The sequence below is a fragment of the Macaca nemestrina genome, chromosome 1 (genome assembly GCF_043159975.1).
Source record: "Macaca nemestrina isolate mMacNem1 chromosome 1, mMacNem.hap1, whole genome shotgun sequence".
Taxonomy (NCBI): Eukaryota; Metazoa; Chordata; class Mammalia; order Primates; family Cercopithecidae; genus Macaca; species Macaca nemestrina.
This window is the reverse complement of record NC_092125.1, coordinates 97,953,219-97,979,585: the sequence shown is the minus strand read 5'-3', so window position 1 is coordinate 97,979,585 and position 26,367 is coordinate 97,953,219. Positions and strand designations below refer to the sequence as shown.

Below are 26,367 nucleotides of genomic sequence, written 5' to 3'. Positions count from 1 at the left end.
TGGCATGTGCCTGTAATCCCAGCTATTTGGGAGGCAGAGGCAGGAGAATTCCTTGAACCTGGGAGGCAGAGGTTGCAATGAGCCGAGATCTCCCCATTGTATTCCAGCCTGGCCAACAAGAATGAAACTCCGTCTCAAAAAAAAAAAAAAAAAAAAAAGCTTCTAAACTTTTCCTGCCATGTGGCCACACAGCTGTACTTGAGTTTTTGTGAGAATGTGGCCTTCATTACTTCCCAAGGATAGCCCACTCTATCTTTGGACAGCTCTAGAAATTAGAAAGTTCTTCCTTACCATAATGAGCAAAATGATTTTGTTGTAACTTCTACTCACACTGTACCCCTTATGTTACACAGAACAAATCTAATTTCTGGTTCTCTTGACAGACCTTCAGGCTCATGCCTGTGTTTTCTTAAAGGTATACTCTTTCATTAAAAAAAAATTTTTTTCCTCAGAGTTTTTAACTTTTTCAAATTTGGAATTCCTTCTCCATCCTGGCCTTTAAATTTCTTTCTTTTTTTTTTTGCTGTTAACTTATTTTTATTTTATTTTATTTTTATTATACTTTAAGTTCTGGGATACATGTGCAGAACGTGCAGGTTTGTTACATAGGTACACATGTGCCATGGTGGTTTGCTGCACCCATCAACCCGTCATCTACATTAGCTATTTCTCCTAACGCTCTCCCTCACCTTGTCCCCTACCCCTTGACAGGCCCCGATGTATGATGTTCCCCTCACTGTGTCCATGTGTTCTCATTGTTCAACTCTCACTTATGAGTGAGAACATGTGGTGTTTGGTTTTCTGTTCTTGTGTTAGTTTGCTGAGAATGATGGCTTCTAGTTTCACCCATGTCCCCCTCATCTGCTTTTTTTTTTTTTAATCCCATGTCTCCAGTTTTAAAATTTGGGACCCATGACTGACTTACCATGTTCCTCAGATGGATGTGTCCAGGGAGAATAAGACAGGAAAGCAGGGTTTTATTTTTATTTTGTACAATTAAACAATTGTACTTGTGACAGGATGTCAAAAACGATATTTCAAGATACAGTGGACATGAAATTCTGAAGCTGGATCATCACATGCAGAATTTACAAAGGAAATGGTCGAGGATCTGTTCCTTGACTTTCGGACACTGAAATCATGTCAAGGGATAAAAAAGGGCCAGGATATGGAGAGGAGAGAGGATCTGTGAAACAATGTATTTGCCATATTTCCCCTTCAAGCCTAATGAGAGAGATACCCATGGAATCACCCAGGTAGGTCTGAAATGTGTGCTCTGCAGTAGGGAGATACAGGGAACTGGGACTGACTTAGGCTCGAGAAAGCTAAAGTGAGCTATGGTGGTAGGATAGAAGAGCCTGTCTGAGGATTAGCCAGCCCTACAAAAGATCCAGAAGCCTCACCTATATGTATTTCTGTGGCCTATTAAAAACATGGTGCTTGCTGGGCACAGTGGTGCATGCCTGTAGTCCCATCTCCTCAGGGGGCTGCAGCAGGAGGATCGCTTGAGCCTAGGAGTTCTGGGCTCTAGTACACTATGCCCTTTGGGTATTCATATGAAGTTCGGCATCAGTGTGGTGATCTCCTGTGAGCAGGGGACCACCAGATTGCCTAAGGAGAGGTAAATGGCCCAGATGAGAAATGGAGCAGGTCAAAACTCTGTGCTAAAATGAGATAACACCTGAGAATACCCACTGCATTCCAACCTGGGCAACACAGAAAGACACTATGTCTTTATAAAAAGAAAGAAACAATAACAATAAAATTAAGAAGAAAGAGACCTGGTATGGGGTTGCCTTAGTTCCTGTACTATAAGGTTACCAGGAGGGGTAGACAAAGGCACCAAAAAGCTGGAGTTGCATCTATATTCCTAGGGGCAGAGGAAAGAGGTGCAACAGAACACCTGGAAGAGACATGCATCTGCCTTGAGCACAATACCATAAGGAAACAAATCCCAGAAATAAACATCCAAAAAAGTCTACAAAAATGCTCGTGGCAGAACAAGTTAGCTTTAGCCACCTGCCAAATTCAGAGAGTAGGAGGCAGCTCAGCCAAATAACTTTCTGTTTCCTTACCTATCCTCCCTTTCTTCCCTCTGCTCTCCTACTTTGGCCTAGGTGAGAAGCAAAGGAAACAGATGCTACTGAGAGGAGGAGGGGATGTGGAGAGAGAGAGGTGGGGAGAGAGAGAGAGAGAGAGAGAGAGAGAGAGAGAGAGAGAAACATCAATCAAGTCCCTTCCCCAAGTCAATACCTTAACTGAAAAAGTAAGAAGACAGACTTACCTTTGGATAAAGACTGGAGGGCTGATTAACACCTAGAACACCAGGGCTCTAGGTGATTCATGTGTATGTTAAAGTTTGCAAATATCCACGGCAAATGCAGATTGTGATTCAGTGGTCTGGGGTGGGGCCTGAGAGTCTGCATTTCTGAGAAGCTTCCAATTGATGCCAATGTTGAAGGTTCTTGGGCCACACTTTGAGTAACAGAGTGCTGTGAGCCAGGGAAGATTACCCACGCTGAATAAATTTTAAATTGATTTTGAAAGATAAAAGAGCTACATTTTGATCAGGTAATGACTTGTGCTTTCAACATACAAGTTACCCACTTTATTTAATTTTTCAAACATTATTATGAATATAGTCTATTTGAAAACTGCATACTGTATTAAGAAAAAATGTCGTCTATTTTTCTTGCCATCCTCCCACCCACTCCCTTAGTGGGTTATAGATGTAATCACTATTTAACAATTTGATGTGCACTCTTCTAGGTCTTTTATTTCAAAAAAGACCTTTTTTTTTTTTTTTGAGACGGAGTCTCACTCTGTCGCCCAGTCTGGAGCGCAGTGGCCGGATCTCAGCTTACTACAAGCTCTGCCTCCCGGGTTTACGCCATTCTTCTGCCTCAGCCTCCCGAGTAGCTGGGACTACAGGTGCCCGCCACCTCACCCGGCTAGGTTTTTGTATTTTTTTGTAGAGACGGGGTTTCACTGGGTTAGCCAAGATGGTCTCGATCTCCTGACCTGGTGATCCACCACCTCGGCCTCCCAAAGTGCTGCAAAAAAGAGCTTTTTAAGTATATTGTTGTATTGATCAGGATTCAATTTCAGAGAACAGAATTAACTCTAGCTGGATTAAGTATGAAGGAATTTATTACACAGTACTTAATAGCTTATGAAATGGTTGGGAGAGATGAAGAAACAGACTGTAGTTTGTGTTTTCAGCAAAGTTTCCCAGTATCAGTTCAACAAGAGAGTTGCTGCCTTTTCCAAGATCAGAAATTTGCCAGCCTCGGGTCACACAGCCATTGCCATGATTGAGAAACAGCCACGATAGAAAAGATGCTGCTAATGCTAGGGTGCCAAGACCATACCTGTCTTCTATGGTCCAAGGAATGGATGCTCAGGGCCCTGCCCCTAGCAGCACAAAGCTAGATCCTGGACACTGGGTAAGTACTATTGCTGGTAAAGAAAAACCAAAATCTTCCTCAACCAGGTTTCCAGAAGCAACATCAGCTGCAGCAGTATAGCCTCCGCTTCACTTTTACCTTCCATGTGTTGTACAAGGGCTTCTGAGTGGCCAGACTTAAATTACACTCAGCACCTCACTGCAGGGTGTCACAGTCCCTTTTACCTTTCCAGGCTCTGCAGTTCAGAAAGACACTTGAGATGGTAATGAGTGGATGTTGACACCACCTCTACAGACAATAAAGGGGTTAGTCCTAGAATTTTATTGCTGGAAAGACTTAGGGATTTAGTCTAACTTGTTAATTTTAGAGAAAGGAAATTGAGACCCAGAGAGCTGAAATGACTTGGTAGTGATGGAATAGAAATAGAACTCCAGTCATTTACATGGAGTTGAGTGTAGCCTAACAAGATAGCTTCCTCTCCAGGAATCAGGTGATATTCTCCAGCCTCACTGGGCTTATTGCCTATAAACTTACCAGAGAGATTGTTTTCATCTAAAGCACACCTCCTTGCTCCCCAACTTGTGTTTATGCAGTTCATTTTAGAGACCAAAACGCAGAACCTTATATTTATCTCTTTTAAATTATGTCTTTGTTAATGTAATAAGACAATTTTTGATCCCAGTACAGTCCCTCCCAGTTTGTAACACATGCATATTAGGTAAGCATATCTTTGTGCTCTAATCAAAATTACTTTTTTAAAAAGTTGAATAAAGCAGATAAAAGAAATTTGGGTGGAGCTCTATCTCACTAGAAATCTATTTCTTGATTGCTACCGATCCGTGTTGTACTCTTTTGGTATAATTGTTTAACCAATTACCAGCCTAGTTGACTGTTTTCTCTCTCTCTCTCTTTCTCTGTTTGTTTTGTAATTTCTTTTTTTTTGAGACGAAGTCTTAATCTGTCACTCAGGCTGGAGTGCAGTGGCACAATCTTGGCTCACTGCAACCTCTGCCTCCCGGGTTCAAGCTATCTTCTTGCCTTAGCCTCCCAAGTAGCTGGGATTACATGTACTCGCCACCACACCGGACTAATTTTTATATTTTCAGTAGAGATAGGGTTTCACCATGTTGGCCAGGCTGGGTAGTTGACTGTTCTCATATTGAGCTCATAATTATCTCCCTTGTCCACAAGGAGGTCTGTCCAGAAGCCTAGGGAAGTACCCAGTATATGAACATTTCCCTAACCTGTCTGTCTATTCACCCTGTCAGAAAAAAAAAAAAAAAAAAGGAAAAACAAACAAACAAACAAACAAACAGACTATCAGGGCAAGACCATTCTTGGTAAGCTCATGCTAGCACCTAGTGGATGCTGCTTCTTTTTAGGATCATTTACAAGCCCTTCCTGCAGTCATTTGCTCTGAGAATATCATTTTTGATTGGAGGCATCCTTAAGATTTGATAGCCTGAAGGTATAGAAGCAGGTGGGACTTGCCCATGGAGTACCCCTGTATCCCCAGTAAGGGGATTTGAGATCCTCTGTGAGAGGGTTGTGAACATGAAGCCTGTGAGGGACAACGACGCAAGACTGCAGGAGCCCCTGCCCATGACAGCACCGCAACTCTGTGGCCACCATAAGGGCAGATGTGGCCAGGATGACTGGAAAATGTTCCAGGACAGCTTGCAAAGTCTCAAAACTGATTCTCCTTTTTGCCTAGACATGCCAGGCACATTGAATAAAACAACTTGAAGTGTCTTAGTCTTCATGTCTCTGCCACCTTTGCCTCATTGCTCTTTCTACCACCCTTTTCAGGCCCTTACCCCTCATTTCTTTCACCCGTGGGAAAGACCCAGCTTACAGTCACCTATTTTAAGAATTTTTCCCAGCTTCCTCCAGCTGAAATGAATTATTTCTTTGTCCCAACCTCCAAAGTATTTTGTTTATGCTGTCAATTGAACGTACGGTTTGAGACATCTGAGAGAAAGAAGGGGATATATTTGGTGGTAAGGAGATATGTTTGTTGGCATGACATTTTAAAGGATTTGGAAATAATCTGTGGACTAACCTAAAGTTTATAGGATTTCTGATTTTTCTTGTGCAAAAATCCTTTAGGGAATATTAGAGAAGGTATTATTGGCCTTAACTTTTTTGGATAGGGGCACAGAAGTTCAGAGAGCTTAACTGGCTGGCCCAAAGTTATTCAACTACTACGTGACAGAACCAAAATTTAAATATAGGGTTTGTGCATGCAAGTCCAGAGCTCTTTCCACTATAACACACTGGCCTAAGTGCAGGCAGCAAAAGCTCTCCAAGGTTGTGACACTGGGTGAGGGGACCCATGGCCATTCTCTGCATTTTGTCTGTCTGGGAAAGAATGGAGGGAGAGAGCTTGTGCAAAATGTCACTCAGCAAACCCTGATGTGGAATGGGGAACATCTGTGGTCTCCCTTGCCCCACACATCTGACTCTCTGTTTACCAATTTCTCTTTAAGTCAAAAAAGGAACTGAGAGCATGACCCAAATATCACAAACCGGTTCCTGCCCCAGCATTTCTCAGAAGGACAGACAAACAATGTGAGGGATGTGCTAATGTTGGGTTGGGTGGGGAGGGTCAGTAGTTGGGTAGGAAGAGTTATTTGCTCAGTTGACCAAGTTATTCCTATGCAGTGAGAGGGCTTCAACTACCAATCCGTTATCGCTGATCCTAGGGTTCTGTAGAGCTGAAGTTATTGCCTCAGAATCTTGATAATAGGAGATACAGAAGGAGGACACATCTTTACAAAGACAGACCTCTAAATTAATATACAGACTTAGTGATGTGGTTGTGGCAGGGTAGATTGTTAAGATCTGCTTTTCTCTGTTTTTTTTTTTTTTTTTTTGAGACGGAGTCTTGCTCTGTCGCCCAGGCTGGAGTGCAGTGGCCGGATCTCAGCTCACTGCAAGCTCCGCCTCCGGGGTCTACGCCATTCTCCTGCCTCAGCCTCCCGAGTAGCTGAGACTACAGGCGCCCGCCACCTCGCCCGGCTAGTTTTTTGTATTTTTTTGGTAGAGACGGGGTTTTACCGTGTTAGCCAAGCTGGTCTCGATCTCCTGACCTCGTGATCCGCCCGTCTCGGCCTCCCAAAGTGCTGGGATTACAGGCTTGAGCCACCGCGCCCGGCCATTAAGATCTGCTTTTCTCTAAGTTCTCATGACCACTGAATTTCTGGACTGGTTGCGCAGTGATTTATCTCTGCCCAACAGCTTTTCTTACCAGTCACCCACAGCCATTTCTCCAGGCCACTTCTTCACCATAGCTCTAGCCTCTCCTGTTTTGCATCCCCTCTGAACTGCCTCTAGTGCAGTGGTTTAACTTAGAATTTTTTTATCGCACTAATGAGATATGTTAAGTTCATTCTTATTACGACTCTGCAATGTGGCTATACTTATTCCTATTTCACATATTAAGGAGCTGAGACTTAGGGAAATCAAATAACTTTTTAAGAGTACATGATTACCTATTAGTAAGTAGCAGGCCCAGATGCAGTTTGGGATTCACTTCTAGCCTCAGACTATGTCCCTCAAAGACAGTGCTAAATTTGAACTCATTACGTCCTAGGTACCTACCTTCTATAGAATCATGTTATTATTCTTCCATTTATATTTTTGTTCGACATTGTTATTTGGGAGCCTCAAAGTGTATTTTCACATCTGTCCTAGATCTTAAGTCGCATTAAGAACATAATCCTGGCCGGGCGCGGTGGCTCAAGCCTGTAATCCCAGCACTTTGGGAGGCCGAGACGGGCGGATCACGAGGTCAGGAGATCGAGACCATCCTGGCTAACACGGTGAAACCCCGTCTCTACAAAAAAATACAAAAAACTAGCCGGGCGAGGTGGCGGGTGCCTGTAGTCCCAGCTACTCGGGAGGCTGAGGCAGAAGAATGGTCTAAACCCGGGAGGCGGAGCTTGCAGTGAGCTGAGATCCGGCCACTGCACCCCAGCCTGGGCGACAGAGCAAGACTCTGTCTCAAAAAAAAAAAAAAAAAAAAAAGAACATAATCGTAAAAATTAACAAACATTTACTGATAACTGATGGGATGCAAGAGGGCACTGGTGGCAACGCTGGAAATATTAATAGAGAGACGAACTTGTCTTTGGACCATGACGAGGAGGTGATGAGACAAAAGAGGAGAAATTTCTCTGTGACTGCTCAGCAGAGATCTGCACTTATAGTAAATGTTCTAAATATGATAATTATAAATCATACCTGTGACTATGCTCTAGAAGCCCACGAGTTTTGAGAAACAACTAGAGTAAGAAGACTGGGTCGTGTGTATCTGCATGCATCAGCCTTGTTACATAAAATGGGTGCCTTCTCAAAAAAGCAAGCCATCACACACTTGACAATTTCTTAGCAATTATAAAACATTTTTGCTTACTCAATATTTATCAAGATTGCAGTTTCAATGGTGATAAAAACAAATTGTGGCTGTGTGTGTGTGTGCGCGTGCGCGTGCGCGCGCGCGTGTGTGTGTGTGTGTGTACAGCTACTCATCCTAAGACAGAGAGCCTCTTCTCCTTTCTTTGACAGGAAAGCAACCCAGCTCCCTCTCTAAAGATAGCAATTCCTTCCTTGGGCCTAACATCCTGATAATTCTTTTGCAGGACTTCCATATTCACTTTTCCTGTTTTCAAGACAAGTGCATAGAAAACCTATCTTACAAAAAGGCAAATAATGCCCCCTTGTGGTTAAAATCCTAAATACAGAAGCTGTTAAATTCACTTCAGCGGGTAGAAATGGAGACATATTTATTCACCCAGTTAGATATATACTGAGCCAGCCTCTGTGGGCATTCAGTAACAATCGAGATGTGTCTCCTGCTCCTATCCTTGAAGGAACTTATGCAGTAATTTTAGGGAATTGAGAAGGGAAATCTTACTTCTAAGGATACCATAATAAAATGTCAGTAAATGAACCCTTACGTTTCACCTCTTTTCCAGAATATAAATATCTATTATTGCTCATGGTGAAGAATTTTAATAATACTAGTTGAAATAGACAAATAAAAACCATGTAAGAAGAAGTATATAATGCATTTCATGTAAGTCTGTCTCATAATGCCTGCTCCCAGAAATAACCAGTTAATGGTTTGATATACTATATATCTCTCAACATTTTTCATATATGTGCATATATATATATATGTCTTTTTAAAGTAAATGTGCTCAGACATTTCTACTTGTACATCAGCTTTTTAATACTTTATGATATAACCATACGATCCAGCACTCCCACTGCTAGGTGTATACCCAAAAGAAAGGAAATCAGTATGTTGAAGAGGTATCTGCACTTCCATGTTTGTTGTAGCACTGTTCACAGTAGCCAAGATATAGAAGTGACCTATGTGTCCATTGACAGATGAATGGATAAAGAAAATGTGGTACTTATACGTAATAGAGTACTACTCAGCCATAATTAGATTCAGTCACTAGCAACAACATGGATGGAACTGTGGATCATTATGTTAGTGAAATAAACCAGGTAGAGAAAGACAAACATCACATGTTCTCACTTATTTATGGGGATCTAAAAATCAAAACAATTGAACTCATGGAGACAGTAGAAGGATGGTTACCAGAGGCTGGGAAGGGTAGTTGGCGGTTAGGGAGGAGGTGAGGATGATTAATTGTTACAAAAAAAAAAATAGAATAAGGCATAGTATTTGATAGCACAACAGGGTGACTATAGTCAATAATAATATAATTGTACATTTAAAAATAACTAACAGGGTGTAATTGGATTGTAGCACAAAGGATAAATGCTTGAGGGGATGGATACCCCATTTTCTGTAATGTGATTGTAACACATTGCATGCCTGTATCAAAACATCTCATGTACCCCATAAATATATACACCTACTGTGTACCCACAAAATAAAAAATAAAATATTATTTTAAAAAACTTTCTGATATAGCTAGCACAGCCCTCTTTGTTATATTTCTTAGTAGTTGCCTAGTATTTCACTGAATCAATAAAACAATCCATTTAACCAATCCATTACTTGTAGTCATTTACATGTCTCCAGTTATTCAGTGTTATAGACAATGGATGCTGTGTCAGCAGTCACCAAGATCATCCTCAGGCTCCCTCAGGCTCACTGATTTACTAGGAGGATTCACAGAACTGATATAGGAAGAGCTGATATATGAAGTTATGGTTTATTAGGGTGAAAGGATACAGATTAAAATCCAGCAAAGGGAAAAGGCCCAGGGGTGAAGTTCAAGAGAAACCAGGTGTGGCCTCACAGAAGAATTGTACAGAGATGTGCTTAATTTTCCCAGCAATGATGTATGGCAACATGTGTGAAGTATTGCCGAGAAGGAAGCTCACTCAAGCCTTGGGTTTTTATTGGGGGTCAGTTACATGGGCACGCGTCATCTGCATGACTGACCTTACCTACTCAATTTCCAGCCTCCCAGAGGTCAAACTGATACAGCATAGCCCAGGGCCTCAGGCACACTGAAACATGCTTTACCATAGTCACCCTATTAGCACATCTAGTCAAACTGATATAGTGTGGCATGAGGAGTTGGTCAAGGGCCAGTCCTCCCGAAGACAGACCATTCTTTGAACTTGCAGGGCTTGAGCAATCAGAGCCTGCACAGTTAACCCCTTACTACATATACGTCTTTTATATTTATGATCTGAACACTGAGTAGGCCTTCAGCAGCCCGTTCCCACAGGTCTGCTTCCATATATGTTCTCCGCAGAGAATATTCATATATTCGCCACTCTCCTCAGGCAATTTTTCCTCAAACTGGCTATTCTTCTCACAGCTCTATCCTCACAGCATATAAACTAGATTTTTATTTCACCCAGAAAACAGAAACTGTCAGAAGAGAATGCCTTTAACTTCTTGCCGCCAAACTCCTGAGCCTCCCTCCATCCCCGCCCATTATTTTCTTCTTTCCTCTGGTTACCATGGGAAAGGATAATCGGTCCACCTGGCTTTGGATCCCATTCTATCCCCTAATTAATTCAAGGACTCCTTTTTTCCTGTATCTTTAACTGTTTTCCCTCTTCTGATATGTCTACAACTTTTACTATAGAAAAAAGAAAAAGAAAAGAAACACCTCCCTCTTTCACACTTCTCTTTGGGTACGGTCTCTTCTTTCTTTCATCTTGAAAGATGAGTCCACACCCACCGCCTCCATTTTCCCGCTTTGCACTTCCTCCTTGCCCCCTGCAGTCAGGTTCCCTTTCCCCAACCCCACTCCCAACAATCTCACCGAAACTATTCTCACTATGGATACTAAGACCTTGTGATTGTTAAACCCAATGAAAGCTTTTAGTCCTCACTTTGTTTGGCCTATCTAGTATGACTCATCCTTGGCTTCCAAGATAACAATTTTTCTTATTGTCTCTTCCACTATGATTCAGTTTCTGTTGTGGGTTCCTTTTACTTATATCTCATTTTTCCTCAGCAATTGCTCAATTCTTTTTGTATTTTGTTCTCTCATCCTAGGCAATCTCATGAATCCTAGCTCACTCATAAAATGATGAGTGGGGCTGGACATGGTGGCTCACACTTGTATCCCAGCACTTTGGGAGGCCGGCAGGTGGATCACCCGAGGTCAGGAGTTCACGACCAATCCGGCCAACATAGTGAAACCTGTCTCTACCAAAAAAAAAAAAAAAAAAAAAAAAATTAGCCAGGCGGGGTGGTGCGCACCTGCAATCACAGCTACTTGGGAAGCTGAGAATAGCTTGATCTGAGGCAGGAGAATAGCTGAGGCAGGAAAATAGCTTGAACCTGGGAGGTGGAGATTGCAGTGAGCTGAGATTGCACCACTGCACTGCAGCCTGGGCAACAGAGCGAGACTCCATCTCAAAAAGAAAAAAAAAAATGATGATGATGATAATGATTGGATCTCTTCTTTATCTGTTTTCTGAGTGTCATATCCCAGTCTCCAGCCAGCCAATGATGACATTTACTTTTCTCCAAACTGTCCCTCTTCCTTTGTTCCCCATCTTGGTGAATGAAATCGTCATCCACTCAATCACTCAAACTCGAAATAAAGTTATCTTTTATTCTTCCCTCTTTCCTCTCCCATATCCATTTGGTCTCAAAGCCTCCTCCCTTCTGCCTTTTTAATCGCTCTTAAACACATTCCATTCCTCTGTGTTTCCTCTACCAGTACCCTTCATTCCTTGACTCAATTATTGCCTTAATCTCTTAACTGGACTCTGCCTCTAGAATTGTCCTCCCAGCCACTGTAGTCAGGGTTGTTTTCTAAAATTCAAATCAAGTGGTATTATTCTGCTGCTTAAACTTCGTTAACAGTCGCATGATCTTTAGGAAAAATTTAAAACTTCTTAGCAAGGCATATGTTGCCCTTATGACCTGGTCATGCCTATCTTTCCAGTGTCTTGAAAGCAACCGTGAACACCATCTGCATCATCCTTCTTTCTCCCTTTTACACATTTACACTTCGATGGGACTTTCTGGCCTTTGCGCCTTTGAAGATGTTGGTCCTTCTACTTAGAACTTCTTTCCTCATCTCCCTCCTTTTTCCCTGACAAATTCCCACTCATCCTTCAAGATGCAGATCAAGCATCACCTCTTCTGGGAGGCCATTCCTGATTACCCCCCTTCCATTAGGATTGGATGCCTCCATGTGCTCCCTTAGTACACTGTCCTTGCCTCTACTATAACACTAATTAGGCTATTTACTTACTTTCACTCCAGCATTTCACCAAGTTCCTTGAGAGCAAAGACTGTCACACATTTTTATATCCTCAGCATCTACACTTGTACCTTATTTTACTTAGCATAATGTCCTCAAAGTTTTTATTGTTGTTGAGATGGAATCTCACTCTGTCACCCAGGCTGGAGTGCAGTGATGCGATCTTGGCTCACCGCAACCTCCACCTCCCGGGTTCAAGGGATTCTCTTGCCTCAGCCTCCTGAGTAGCTGGATTATAGGCATGCACCACCATGCCCAGCTAATTTTTTTGTTTTTGTTTTTGTTTTTTTGAGACAGAGTCTCAGTCTGTTGCCCAGGCTAGAGTGCAGTGGCATGAGTTCAAGCTGGTTCAAGCAATTCTCCTGCTTCACCCTCCCAAGTAGCTGTGATTACAGGCACCCGCCACCATGCCTGGCTAATTTTTGTATTTTTAGTAGACATGGGGTTGCACCATGTTGGCCAGGTTGGTCTTGAACTCCGGACCTCAGGTGATCCACCTGCCTCGGCCTCCCAAAGTGCTGGGATTACAGGTGTGAGCCACCATGTCTGGCCTTTTTTTTTTCTTTTTCTTTTTTTTTTTTGTAGAGATAGGTTTTTGCCATGTTGGCAAGGCTGGTCTCAAACTCCTGACCTCAGGTCATCTGCCAGCCTCAGCCCCACAAAGTGCTGGGATTACAGGCTTGAGCCACTGCACCTGACCTCAAAGATAATCTGTGTTGTAGCATGTGACAGAATTTCCCTCTTTTTTATGGCTGAATAATAGTTCATCATGTGTATATACCATTTCCTTCCTTCCTTCCTTCCTTCCTTCCTTCCTTCCTTCCTTCCTTCCTTCCTTCCTTCCTTCCTTTCTTTCTTTCTTTCTTTCTTTCTTTCTTTCTTTCTTTCTTTCTTTCTTTCTTTCTTTCAGACAGAGTCTTGCTCTATCCCCTGGGCTGGAGTGCAGTGGCACGATCTTGGCTCACTGCAACCTCCATCTCCCTGGTTCAAGCGAGTCTCCTGCCTCAGCCTCCCGAGTACCTAGGATTACAGGTGCCCACCACCACGCCCAGCTGATTTTTATATTTTTAGTAGAGATAGGGTTTCGCCATGTTGGCCAAGCTGGTCTTGAATTCCTGGCCTCAGATGATCCACCTGCCTTGGCCTCCCAAAGTGCTGGGATTACAGGCATGAGCCACTGTGGCCGACCCCTACCACATTTTCTTTATCCATTAATCCATGATGGACACTTGGGTTACTTTTACCTTTTTGCTATTATGAATAATGTTGCCATAAATATGGGTGTGCAAATATCTTTGAGATCACACTTTCAATTCTTTTGGCTATGTAACCTAAAAGCTGGATCATGTGGTCATTCTATTTTTAATCTTTTGAGGAAACTCCATAATGTTTTCCCTAGTGGTTGCACCATTTTACATTCCCTTCAGTAATGCACAATGGTTCCAATTTTTCCACATCCTTGCCAACACTTATTTTCTGTGCTTGAAAAAAAAATACCAGCCATCCTAATGGGTATAAGATGATATATCATTATAGTTTTGATTTGCATTTCTCTAATGATTAGCAACTTGAGCATCTTTTTCCTATGCTTTTTGGCCTCTTGTATATCCTCTTTGGAAGAATGTCTATTCAGCTCGTTTGCCCAGTTTTTTGAAAATTGGGTTACTTGTTTTTCTGTCGTCAAGTTGTAGGAGTTTTTTTTATATGTTCTGCATATTAACCTGTCAGATATATGCTTTGCAATTATTTTTTCCCATTCCATACACTGCCTTTTCACTCTATTGACTGTTTCTCTTGATATGCTGACATTTTAAAGTTTGATATAGTCCCATTTGTCTATTTTCACTTTTGTTGCCTGTGATTTTGGTATTTTATCCAAGAAATTGAGGGAGAAGGAAAGGAGCAATCAGTTAGGTAGACAGCTAAGGCCAGCCCTTGGAGAAGCAGCCTGCCTGAAAAATCACAGCTACAAGCAAAATAGAGCAGTTTAGGCAAAACTCAGGCTGTACCTGCATAGATAAGCAGGCAGGGTCCAGCATGGATGCCTTTCATTCTTCGTGTAATTGGCCAGCTCCCAGGAAAAACTTTCCTCCCCTTTTCAGGCATATACATAGTGGACTCTGTGGGAACTTGCACAAGGAGGACGCGGCCTTACCTAAAACAAACCCACAGTGATACAAACAAGAGAAGCCATGCTTTGTGCTTGCCTAGAGACATACCCACATCTGTAGAAGATAAGGGAAGTTGCACAGACAGCTTTATTCATAAGAGAAGTTACTCAAACAGCTATAGAGATGAGAGGAGTTTCTTATAACATGTTTTGAATTCAACTGTAAAAATGGCACCCCACTTGGGCTCCCCTCTCTGCTGTGGAGAGCTTTCTTCTTTTGCTTATTAAACTTTTGCTTCAACCTCACTCTTTGTGCCCACGCTCCTTAATTTTCTCAGTCATGAGACAACAAGTTCGGATAACACGTTAGACAATGAGACCATTGACCCTTACCTGTTTTAAATTTTTTTTCAAATCCAAGGCCATGAAGCTTTCCCCATATGTTTTCTACTAAGAATGTTATATTTTTAGGTCCTTAATCTATTTGGAGTTATTTTTTGTATATGGTCCAAGGTAAGGGTCCACCTTCATTCTTTTGCATATGGATATCTAGTTTTTGCCAACACTGTTGAGGAGATTGTCCTTTTTCCATTGTGTGGTCTTGACACTCTTTTTGAAGATTATTCTAACATATATGCAATGTGGCAGGTGATCAACAACTTTCTGGGCTGGTGACACAGGTGGTAGGAAGAATTTACCAACACAGTTGTAGGTAAAGAAAGACAGGTTTATTAGAGAAAGTATGAAAATACATTGCAAGGGTACAACAGGCAGGTCAGCAAGAGAGAAGTTGAGTGCTAGGAAACAAAGGCTTGCTGGGGATTTTGTAGAATGGTGCTTATGTTGTGTGCAGAAGAGGGCTTTGTGCAGTACTAATAATGTCAAGGTTGCAATGAACTAACTTCCATTTTTCTATCAGCGAGGGGTCTGGTGATGGCTGGGCTCAGGCAGATTTTGAGTTATTTGCACAGCAGGGCTGTGTGTCCTGGACCATGAAGAAAGGCAGACTTGTGGCTTATCTGCTTTCTCCTTTTGCTTCCCTTCGTCCAGTCAGCCTGACTCCTTTTCCCTAATTAGGACTCCACATGCAAGGGTTTGTTCTGTTCTAGAACAGAGACAGATCGATGTATCTATCTTTATACCAGCATTATAACTTCTACGTCTTGACCAATTACAACTTTAGTATCTCTCTCGCCTGTCCTCTGTTGTGGGAAGTCAGGGACCTTGAATGGATGGACCAGTTGAAGCCATGGCAGAAGAACATAAATTGTGAAGATTTCATGGACATTTATTAGTTCCCCAAATTAATACTTTTATAATTTCTTACACCTGTCTTTACTGCAATCTCTGAACATAAATTGTGAAGATTTCATGGACATTTATCCCTTCCCCAATCAGTACTCTTGTGATTTCCTATGCCTGTCTTTATTTTAATCTCTTAATCCCGTCATCTTTGTAAACTGAGGATGACTGTCACCTCAGGACCCTGTGATAATTGCGTTAACTGCACAAATTGTTTGTAGAGCATGTGTATTTGAACAATATGAAATCTGGCACCTTAAGAACAGGATAACAGCGATTTTCAGAGAACAAGGGAGATAACCTTAAAGTCTGGCTGCCAGTGGGCAGGCAGGACAGAGCCATATTTCTCTCATTACTGAAAACGGGCAAGATAAATATCACTGAATTATTTCCCTAGTAAGGAATATTAATAATTAACAGCCCTGGGAAAAGAATGCATTCCCAGAGGAGGCCTCTAAAATGGCTGCTCTGGGGGTGTCTGTCTTACGCAGATGTAGATAGGGATGAAACACGCCCTAGTCTTCTGCAGTGCCCCCAGGCTTGCTAGGATTAGGAAATTCCAGCCTGGCAAATTCTAGTCAGACCAGTTCTCTGCTCTTGAACCTTGTTTATCCATGACAATGTGTGCACAGCTGGACATGGAAGTTCATTAGTGATTCTAGTTTCACTCTGACTTTGTGATCTCGCCCTGACCTCCTGCCTTGTGATCTTTTGTCGCCCTTGAAGCATGTGATCTCTGTGACCCACACTCGATTTGTGCACTCCCTCTCTTTTGAAAATTGCTAATGAAAACTTGCTGGTTTTGTGGCTCAGGGGGCATGATGGAACCTGCTGACATGTGATGTCTCCCCTAGACACCGAGCTTTAAAATTTCTCTCTTTTGTACTCTTTCCCTTTATTTCTCAGACCAGCTGACACTTAGGGAAAATAGAAAAGAACCTACGTGAAATATTGGGGGCTGAATTTCCCCCAATAGTCCTCCCTATACAAGAGATAAATAAAAGATACTCATAGTACTGAGTATCTTCCTGCAGCATTCAATCTGGAGCAAAGCCGGCTTCCTTAAACCCTTTCCAAAAATCCCCAGATAAAAGCCCAAAATCTGTATAGGATCTTCCTAACATCCTCGTGCTGAGATGCCCTGAAACTCTCCATAGCTCATGACTGAGTAATAAAACCAACTTGCTTAATTAAAGTTGGTTTCGGGTAGTCCTGGCTGGAGGACATTGACTTACAAAAATATAGGATTAACATCTTCAAAATAAATAGACAGTAAACATCAACAAGGATTCACACACCAATAATGAAATAGGGCGGAAAAAGGAAAAATAATCATAAGATGCAAAGTACAGATGGCTTTATAATACTGAAAATAATTGTACTTCAAATGCATAAAATGACGCTTCTGATTCAGCCGGCGCGACATTTATTTCACATTTGAGTTCAGCTGCTCCTGATGTCTCTCTCCTGAAAATTTCAATATTAAAAGCCAGAGAAACCCTGTATTTGGGGAAGCTTATCCTTTACCATCAACTTTGGGGTGGGGGTCAGAGGGAACAGGGCACGAAAGGCGGCGCTGAATGGGGCCGAAGCTCCGCCCCTTAGCGATAAGTCCATTTTCCTGCGGCCAACGTGGTCCTCCAAGGGAGCAGCTGAGCCGCTGAGGCTGGCGAGTCCCAGGGGAAGGATGTTCTAGCCGGAGCCTACTCGATGGTAGGGCAGGAGCCGCCTGGTGTCTGGGCGCGGCCATGTTGGAGGCTCCGGGCCCGAGTCATGGCTGCGAGCCCTGCAACCCCAGTGCCAGCAGAGCCACCTGCGCCGGGCAGATGCTGGAAGTGCAGCCAGGACTGTATCTCGGTGGGGTCGCGGCCGTCGCGGAGCCAGACCACTTGAGGGAAGCGGGCATCACGGCCGTGCTAACGGTGGACTCGGAGGAGCCCAGCTTCAAGGCGGGGCCTGGGGTCGAGGATCTGTGGCGCCTCTTCGTGCCAGCGCTGGACAAACCCGAGACCGATCTGCTCAGCCATCTGGACCGGTGCGTGGCCTTCATCGGTCAGGCCCGCGCTGAGGGCCGTGCGGTGTTGGTGCACTGGTGAGTGGCCGGGTCAGTGGGCGACGTGCCCCGCCAAGCACCCCTTTCCTTCCGAGGCCCTCGGGAGGACGAGAGCGCGGTCATGCCGCGTGAACCTCCTCCAGCTCCCTCCCGCAGGAGGCGTGTATCCAAGAGAGGAGGAGGCTGGAGGCGGGCCCCTGGTGTGTGCAGGCTTTCATTCATTCATGCTTTAGTTGGTTCTTCCTGCAGCAACAGAGGGCGGGGGAGGTGTCATCCGATAAATGACAAATTACCTACGCCCCAAGGAGTTTACAGCTCTGTTGGAGAAGCTAGACACCCACCGATGATTGTAATGCAGATTAGGTTGCTTGGTGTCTTGTAAACAGGATTTACAAAGATTTAGGGTTCAATGTTTTTGTTTGGGATGGGTAGGGGGTGGTTGATGAAGAGGAGAATTGGTTTGGATCTAAAGGATCCCTGGGCTTTACCTAGGGAGGAGATAGTTGCAGCAAAGACAAAAAGAAAATGGGAATCCCGGCAGGGCGCGGTGGCTCACGCCTGTAGTCCCAGCACTTTGGGAGGCAGGCGGATCACGAGGTCAGGAGTTCCAGACCAGCCTGGCCAATATGGTGAAACCACGTCTCTAACAAAAATACAAAAATTAGCCGGGCGTGGTGGCGCTCGTCTGTAGTCTCAGCTACTCGGGAGGCTGAGGCAGGATAATCACTTTGAACCTGGGAGGCAGAGGTTGCAGGGAGCCGAGGTTGCGCCACAGCACTCCAGCCTGGGCAACAGAGCAAGACTCCATCTCAAAAAAAAAAAAAAAAAAAAGAAAAAGAAAAGAAAATGGGAATCCCTAAGCTGTTCTTGGTTGGATTGGAGTATAATAACAATAGTTTAAATTTATTGAGCACATAAAAGACAGAAGATAGTGATAGAATCGAAAGAAGTCTGGGACCAGATTTTGAGGTCCCTGAATGCTAAGATGAAAGGAGATTGGATTTGTTTTTGTTTTGTTTTATTTATTTTTATTTTGAGTCTTGCTCTGTCACCCAGGCTGCAGTGTAGTAGCGTAATTACGGCTCACTGCAGTCTCAACCTCCTAGGCTCAAGTGATCCTCCCGCCTCAGCCTCCAGAGTAGCTGGGACTACAGGCACGCGCCACCACATCCGGCTAATTTTTTGTAGAGGTGGGGTCTCACTTTGTTGCCCAGGCTGGTCTCCAACTCCTGGGCTCAAGCAATCCTGTACCTCGGCCTCCCAAAGTGCTGGGATTTCAGGGGTAAGTAAGCCACTGTGTCTAGCCAGGAGTTTGGATTTGTTCTGAGCCATTATAAAAATTTTAAAAATTACTGTTATTATTTTTGAATAGGTAATACAGTCACATGGTTCAGAATTCAAAAGGAAAAAGGAATAATTCTTTTGTACCTGATAATATTTCAGAGGCAATGGGCTTATCTGAGAAGTAGAAATGAAGTGGGCCTAAACTTTACTATTAATAGGGGGCTGGGTTTTGTGTGTTTGTTTTTAATTGTTGCTATTTGCTGTTTTATTTTAAAGGTCTCTTTTTCAGTCACGCAGGAGTCAGTCGAAGTGTGGCCATAATAACTGCTTTTCTCATGAAGACTGACCTACTTCCCTTTGAAAAAGCCTATGAAAAGCTCCAGATTCTCAAACCAGAGGCCAAGTGGGTTCTTTTTTTTATAGTAATAATTCTGCTTTTGTGATGTTATTTTAAGAAAATGAAACTTTGTATTTCTTTATCATTACAGGATGAATGAGGGGTTTGAGTGGCAACTGAAATTATACCAGGCAATGGGATATGAAGTGGATACCTCTAGTGCAATTTATAAGCAATATCGTTTACAAAAGGTTACAGAGAAGTATCCAGGTAAGTAATATCACTAGTGTGTAATGGGCTTTCTAAATGTCATTTACTTTTGGCATTGCATGCATTACCTCACTTCCAGCAATCCCCGAGAAACTATTGTTTCTTTTTGAAACTGATTTAGCCAGAAATAACTTATTCAAAATCACATGGTTTATAAATGGCAGGGTTGGGATTTGAACTCGGTCAGCCTGTGCCCAGAACCTAAGTACTTAAATCACTGTCCTCTCCTACCTTAGCCTGATTTCTCAACACTGGAATTTGATTTTTTTTTTTTATTTTAATTTCTGAGGTTAGCACTTCTTGCCTCAATTTGACATTAACTGAATTTATCTGAAAATGCAGTTGATTTTGACAAATAAATACATTTTAGTTATATCATATAGAATTGCAGAATTTACCTCAAGAACTCTTTGCTGTTGACCCAACCACGGTTTCACAAGGATTGAGAGATGAGGTTCTCTACAAGTGTAGAAAGTGCAGGTAAAATATTTTGTATCCTTTGGATATTTTATCTTCTCAGTAACTGAAAAGTAGCTAAAGTTTTATTTTCTTAAATTTCTGTAGGAAGATTTTGTTTAATTGAAGAATATAGAAATTTTTAGTTCAGATCTGTTTTCAGGAAGAATATAAATTCTTAAAAAGAGAAATAATCAGATTGTAAGGGTTATTGAAAATTTAAGTAGCATAATCAGTGTTACATTATTTTGTCCTCTAAGCAATATTGCACATATTGCTGGGTGCGGTGGCTTATGTCTGTAATACCAGCACTTTGGGAGGCCCAGGCAGGCAGATCACCTGAGGTCAGGAGTTTGAGACTAGCCTGGCCAAAGTGGTGAAACCCCGGCCAGGCGCGGTGGCTCATGCCTGTAATCCCAGCACTTTGGGAGGCCGAGGCGGGCGGATCACAAGGTCAGGAGATCGAGACCATCCTGGCTAACACGGTGAAACCCCCTCTCTACTAAAAATACAAAAAAATTGGCCGGGCGTGGTGGCCGGCACCTGTAGTCCCAGCTACTGGGGAGGCTGAGGCAGGAGAATGGCGTGAACCCAGGAGGGGGAGCTTGCAGTGAGCCGAGATTGCGCCACTGCACTCCAGCCTGGGCGACAGAGCGAGACTCCATCTGAAAAAAAAAAAAAAAAAGTGGTGAAACCCCGTGTCTATTAAAACTACAAAAATTAGCTGGCCATGGTGGCGGGTGGCTGTAATCCCAGCTACTCAGGAGGCTGAGGCGGGAGAATCAGTTGAACCCAGGAGGGGGAGGTTGCAGTGAGCTGTGATCACACCACTGCACTCCAGCATGGGCGACAGAGTGAGACTCTGTCTCAAACAAACAAACAAAAAAGAAATACTGCACATTTAATCCATGTTTTCATCCTTTTGGAAGTAATTAATGTTTTTGTTTGTTTGGGGGTTGCAGGCGATCATTATTTCGAAGTTCTAGTATTCTGGATCATCATGAAGGAAGTGGACCTATAGCCTTTGCACACAAGAGAATGACACCATCTTTCATGCTTACCACAGGGAGACAAGCTCAATGTACATCTTATTTCATTGAACCTGTACAGTGGATGGAATCTGCTTTGTTGGGAGTGATGGATGGACAGGTGAGAACACATTTTATTTTCTACAATTTTATTTTATCATCTATATTTTATTCCTTCTTGCATTTTATTTTATTTTATTTTATTTTTTATTTTTTTGAGGCAGAGTCTCGCTCTCTTTCCCAGGCTGGAGTTCAGTGGCTGGATCTCAGCTTGCTGCAAGCTCCGCCTCCTGGGTTCACGCCATTCTCCTGCCTCAGCCTCCTGAGTAGCTGGGACTACAGGCGCCCGCCGCCTCGCCTGGCTAGTTTTTTGTATTTTTTAGTAGAGACGGGGTTTCACTGTGTTAGCCAGGATGGTCTCGATCTCTTGACCTCGTGATCCACCCGTCTCGGCCTCCCAAAGTGCTGGGATTACAGGCTTGAGCCACCCTTCTTGCATTTTAAACTCTTATTTTAACTAGTGTTTTACTCCATTTAATTCCTTTATTTCTGAAGATTATATCTTTCTAGTGTAGATAAGCCTATCAAAAATAAAATATTTTTCAAAAACCAGCTGATCCAAAATAGTGAACTACTTCTGGTTGAGAGCCCTGGTCTAAGTTAATAAATTTCCTTTAAGGCTCTTTATATTTTTTCAAATATAAGACTAACATTTATTTTTAAACTAATTAGAATATGTTGGCTGAGCACTCATGCCTTATTAGCTCATGCCTGTAATCTGAGCACTTTGGGAGGCTGAGGCGGGAGGATCGCTTGAGCCCAGGGTTTCAAGACTAGCCTGGGCAACATAGTGAGACCTCATCTCTATGAAAGAAAGTAAACAATTTTTAATTAAAAAAAAATGTATTTAACAATATTTGAACTTTTATAATAAGAGTAGGGTAAATCAGGGATTTTAAAATTAGGTTAAAAGTTCTGTCTTTCTTCTTCTCTGTTGGCTTCCTGTATGTGTCTCTCTTTTTTTTCTGATCTTTTAGGAAATTGAAATTTAGTATGTTTTACTATGAGATTCTTTTTCATTTCCAGTTAAATAATGCAGCTCATCCTCTTGCTCCTATAACCAGTGTGTGGGGAAAAAAAGAAAAACAAAGAATGCAGTTCATGTGACATTTTACATAAAGAAGTGTTTAACTTGGTGGGAGCGTGCCATGACAGCCACATTTCTCCTTTAGGTTTACTTGATATTAATGTGAAGGTATTCTATAATAATAATTATAATAATGATTTTGAAAGTTTGTATGGTTTGTATAAAAGTTTGTATGGTGGCTATTTTATGAACCCTTTCACTATATTATACCATTTGAAGAATGCCATAGCTTTATAAAATAGGTAGAGCAGTTATATTCATACGTTATGCATGAGGAAACTTTTTTTTTTTTTTTTTTTTTTGAGTTGGAGTCCTGCGCTGTTGCCCAGCCTGGAGTGCAGTGGCACGATCTCGGCTCACTGCGGGTTCCGCCTCCCGGGTTCACGCCCGTTCTCCTGCCTCAGCCTCTGGAGTAGCGAGGACTACAGGCGCATGCCACCAGGCCTGGCTAATTTTTTTGTATTTTTAGTAGAGACAGGGTTTCACCACGTTAGCCAGTATGGTCTCGATCTCCTGACCTCGTGATCCGCCCGCCTCAGCCTCCCAAAGTGCTGGGATTACAAGCGTGAGCCACCGCGCCCGCCCGGCCAGGAAACTGTTTATGAGTAGTGTCTTGCCTAGAAAGTGGTACCCTATGATCAAACTCACATTTTCAGATGATGCTGCTTTTTAAAAAACAGCCTTATTATAGTATAATTCACATACATACAATGTACCTATTTAAGGTGTACAATTCAGTGGTTTTTAAAGTGTATTCACGGTGTTTTTTGCAACCGTCATGTATTAGTTCATGTTCACACTGCTATAAAGATAGTACGTGAGACTGGGTAGTTTATAAAGGAAAGAGGTTTAATTGACTCATGGTTCTGCATGGCTGGGGAGGCCTCAGAAAACTTATTATCATGGTGGAAGGGAAAGCAGACCTCTTCTTCACAAGGTGGCAGGAGAGAGAAGCATGTGTGAGGTTGAAACTGTCAAAGACTTATAAAACCATCAAAATTTATGAGTACTCATTCACTATGGCGAGAACAGTATGGGGGAATCTGCCTCCATGATCCAGTCACCTCCCTTCCTCCACACGTGGGGATTACCATTTGATTTGAGATGGGATTTGGATGGGGACACAGAACCAAACCATATCACATCACAATTCACATTCCTACTCGTCTCATTCTTTTTTTTGTTTGTTTTTCTTTTGAGACAGAGTTTTGCTCTTGTTGCCCAGGCTGGAGTGCAATGGCACAATCTTGGCTCACTGCAACCTCCACCTCCCGGGTTCAAGTGATTCTCCTGCTTCAGCCTCCTGAGTAGCTGGGATTGCACTTGGCTAATTTTGTATTTTTAGTGGAGACGGGGTTTTTCCATGTTGGTCAGGCTGGTCTCGAACTTCTGACCTCAGGTGATCCACCCGCCTCAGCCTCCCAAAGTGCTGGGATTGCAGGCGTGAGCCACCATGCGAAGCCTCACTTCCCATTCTTGATGGTATTATTTGTAGCAGTTAGAGATTTTAATTTTGGTGATATCTAATTTATCAGTTTTTCTTTTTGGTGGCTTGCGATTCTGGCTTTCTAATTTTACTTAACCTGGGAAACACACACACATATTCTAACCAAGTTAAATACATTTTTATGTGAGATTCTAAATCCTGTGCATACTTATTTGTATACATGTTTGATTTTTTTTCTGTAGAATATATACCTAGAAGTGGAATTCCTGGCTTGAAGAATGTATTTTAAATATTAGTGATATTCCAGGCCGATTTTCAAAATGCCCATACAAATTTGGTTTTCAGTAACTGAATGCATGTACCTGTTACCCCATATCCTTGACATAATAGATACTGTAAAACTGTTAACATTTTGTCAATCTGTGGGGTAAAAAATGTTAATCCTAAAATGTTTAATTGGAATTTTATGAAAATAGTCATCAACCACCATCTTTATGTATTTACCAGCCATTTACAGTTTCCTTTTCTATAAACTGCTCTCATATTCCTAGGCCCATTTGTCTATGGGTTTTGTCTCTTATTCATTTGTAGGAACTCTATATATTCTAGATGTTAATAGTTCATCTAATATATTGCAATTATTTTCTTCAGTCTATTGCTTATCAGATTTTTTATATGTTTTGTCATATTAAAATGAAGGATAGTTATATAATAAAATGTGTTAGTTTTTTAATTTATGGCTTCTGAATTTCTTTTTTATGAGACAGAGTCTTGCTCTGTTGCCCAGGCTGGAGAGCAGTGGCGTGATCTTGGCTCACTGCAACCTCTACTTCCCAGGTTCAAGTGATTCTCCTGCCTCAGCCTCCCAAGTAGCTGTGATTACAGGCACCTGCCACCATGCCCAGCTAATTTTTGTATTTTTAGTAGAGACGGGGTTTCACCATGTTGACCAGGCTGGTCTCAAACTCCTGACCTCAGGTGATCTGCCCGCCTCGGCCTCCCAAAGTGCTGGGAATTACAAGTGTGAGCTACCGCACTCAGCCCACTTCTGAGTTTTATGTCTAGTTTTCTATAGCTCAATGTTAAAAATAAAAACTCTTACCTTATACCATGCACAAATCAAAGAGCTAAACATAAAAAATAATGCTATAACTAATTACATTAGAAGAAAATGCAGTTGTCTTATTAGGCTTTTTTTGATTTATCTATTTTCCTGGAATATCAGTTTGTCTTTAAATAGCTAAGAAACTGACTTATATGCTGTCAATACATACAATTAGTAATACAGCATGAAAATCCTAACATGCTTTTCTGTACTTTAGCCATGATGATTTTCATTTGAAATCCTAAATTACAAACTGATTTAAAAGCTATATATACATATGCCACATCCACAAAACCTTCCTTAATCAAATCATAAGCTTTCCTTTCTCCCTTCAAGCTCCCTGAATACAACATTTTTCCTATGCAATAATTGTAGTCTACTATCTATTACAGTAAATTTCCAATGCATTTTATCTCACTGATTAGATTATAAACTCAAGGTGGGGACTGTGTCTTGTTTTTATATCCTATATTGATTGCCAAAGATAATGATTTGTTTTGTATAAAAGTGAATGAATAAAGTAACACATTTGCTTTATTTCAGCTTCTTTGCCCAAAATGCAGTGCCAAGTTGGGTTCCTTCAACTGGTATGGTGAACAGTGCTCGTGTGGTAGGTGGATAACACCTGCTTTTCAAATACATAAGAACAGAGTGGATGAAATGAAAATATTGCCTGTTTTGAGATCACAAACAAGAAAAATATGAACATGATATTTTATAGCTTTGGAAGAAACTTGCAGATGATATGTACTGCCTTTGCTTCTTATCATTCATTGCAAATTGTTTATGCTGTTAACATTTCATTTGAAATGGGAGAAGATAAAGTCACTTGATGTAACCTGGAAACTGTTTTACATGGCAATCAAAGCCTTTTGATCATGTACATTTTATCTGATATTAAAATCTTTTATAACCAGATACTGTCTACATTTCATATATTTTTAAAAGTTCTGATTGTTGGAATGTTATGTGATCTTAAGGTCTGTATAGACAAAATTATGTACAAAAATTTGAAATTATATTTAAATGGGTATTCTTTTATTTCTAGACATATAAAGCAGATTTGTTTGGACATATTTTGGAATTATTTCACTTTCTTTCTTTTTTTTTTTTTTTTTTTTTGAGATGGAGTCTCGCTCTGTCGCCCAGGCTGGAGTGCAGTGGCCGGATCTCGGCTCACTGCAAGCTCCGCCTCCCGGGTTTACGCCATTCTCCTGCCTCAGCCTCCCGAGTAGCTGGGACTACAGGCGCCCGCCACCTCGCCCGGCTAGTTTTTTGTATTTTTTAGTAGAGACGGGGTTTCACTGGGTTAGCCAGGATGGTCTCGATCTGCTGACTTCGTGATCCGCCCGTCTCGGCCTCCCAAAGTGCTGGGATTACAGGCTTGAGCCACCGCGCCCGGCCGACTTTCCTTTTTTTAAGGGACATTAGTAAACCCGTACATGTCTGGATTTTTTTTTCTTGGAAATGGAAAGGCCATTAGTAAAACGCTGATTAAAATGCAATTTTCCTATTGCTGTTCAGTAATCCCAATTATCTATATGTATATATATATATTTTTTTTTTTTTCTTTTTTTTTTTTTGAGACTGAGTCTTGCTCTGTCGCAGGGGCTCGAGTGCAGTGGCCGGATCTTAGCTCACTGCAAGCTCCGCCACCCGGGTTTACGCCATTCTCCTGCCTCAGCCTCCCGTGAC

The 26,367-nt window shown here is 42.1% G+C and overlaps 1 protein-coding gene across 2 annotated transcripts; it reads left to right on the top strand.

Annotated features, from left to right (window-relative positions):
- The first annotated feature begins 17,216 nt into the window (after nt 1-17,216).
- Nucleotides 17,217-25,667, top strand: LOC105498225 (dual specificity phosphatase 12). Of its 2 annotated transcripts, XM_011770205.3 has the most exons (6): nt 17,229-17,637; nt 19,172-19,285; nt 19,371-19,489; nt 19,873-19,969; nt 20,908-21,094; nt 25,216-25,667. In XM_011770205.3, exons 1-6 carry the CDS (start codon nt 17,294-17,296, stop codon nt 25,375-25,377), a joined length of 1,023 nt encoding a protein of 340 aa, XP_011768507.2. In that variant the 5' UTR covers nt 17,229-17,293; the 3' UTR covers nt 25,378-25,667. The 2 variants fall into 2 exon arrangements, with proteins under 2 accessions (XP_011768508.1, XP_011768507.2); XM_011770206.3 differs by lacking the exon at nt 19,873-19,969 and having other exon boundaries at nt 17,217-17,637; nt 21,012-21,094; nt 25,216-25,605.
- The last annotated feature ends 700 nt before the right edge of the window (nt 25,668-26,367 follow it).